The 958-nt window shown below is 36.2% G+C and overlaps 1 protein-coding gene across 1 annotated transcript in view; it reads left to right on the forward strand.

Annotated features, from left to right (window-relative positions):
* The window catches only part of LOC107685206 (pleckstrin homology domain-containing family O member 2-like), an 18,703-nt gene continuing 17,745 nt past the window's right edge, over nt 1–958 (forward strand). The window contains exon 1 of the mRNA XM_016481718.1: nt 1–266. Coding sequence (XP_016337204.1) covers nt 258–266 — 9 coding nt within the window. The 5' untranslated portion in view covers nt 1–257. The remainder of the gene's footprint in view (nt 267–958) is intronic.

A 958-nucleotide genomic window follows, 5' to 3' on the forward strand; every position in this document is an offset into this window, starting at 1 on the left:
CAGAGGCTTTTGGGGACTTACCGGAAACCAAAGTTGTTGTTTTTTTCAAGCCTCAAACTTTGTAACTGCAGAAAGTCGAAAGAGGAAAAGAGCAGCAGAGTCCCGTTACATTTCAGCCTCATACACAGTTCCTTTTTTTTCATCGTCATGTTGGATGTGAGAAAGTTGAGACGAAGACAGATAAGCAGTTTTAACCCCAAATAAATCCTGCGTCGAGCGTTTTCTTTTGCGCATAACGGGATCTTTGTTTTTATATCATGGAAGATGTGAGTATTTCACATATCTTTCTTTATCGCTGTACAGATGGTGTTTTATTGAACATTTAAGGTGAAATTGAACATTTAAGCATTGTTATATAACCAATTTAACTCTGTTACAACTTCTTAGTCCTCATCATTGGCGAAGTCAAGCAAAACTCACTTGACTTGACTTTAACTTTGGCTTAGTTAAGTGCTGATAGGCTACTGTTATTCTTTCTCTTGCGTGAATGAACTGAGTGTATTGAAATGGTGGGTTGCATCACTTGTTTATTTGAAGCGTCTTTTGTGCTGCACTGAAATTAAACTCGTCGTGAAATCCAAAAGAGTCAGACTTAGTTGAGAACTATTAATATTCTGTTCATCAGATCGAGGTGATGTAGCTTTAGATCTGTACCAGGAAGTGAAGCTGCATCCAACCCTTCTAAGGCAAGCGTTGTGTTTGTTAACTGTTTTCTGTTTCGATAGATAGATAGATAGATAGATAGATAGATAGATAGATATGTTTTTGAATATGTTCCATCCATCCAGGGTCTAGCCTGTCTGAACAACTAGGGTGTGATCTATCTATCTATCTATCTATCTATCTATCTATCTAGCTGCATGTTTCTATCTATCTATCTATCTATCTATCTATCTATCAATATCTATCTATCAATATCTATCTATCTATCTATCTATCTATCTATCTATCTATCATC

The sequence above is a fragment of the Sinocyclocheilus anshuiensis genome, unplaced genomic scaffold, assembly GCF_001515605.1.
Source record: "Sinocyclocheilus anshuiensis isolate Anshui unplaced genomic scaffold, SAMN03320099.WGS_v1.1 scaffold333, whole genome shotgun sequence".
NCBI classification, from domain to species: domain Eukaryota; kingdom Metazoa; phylum Chordata; class Actinopteri; order Cypriniformes; family Cyprinidae; genus Sinocyclocheilus; species Sinocyclocheilus anshuiensis.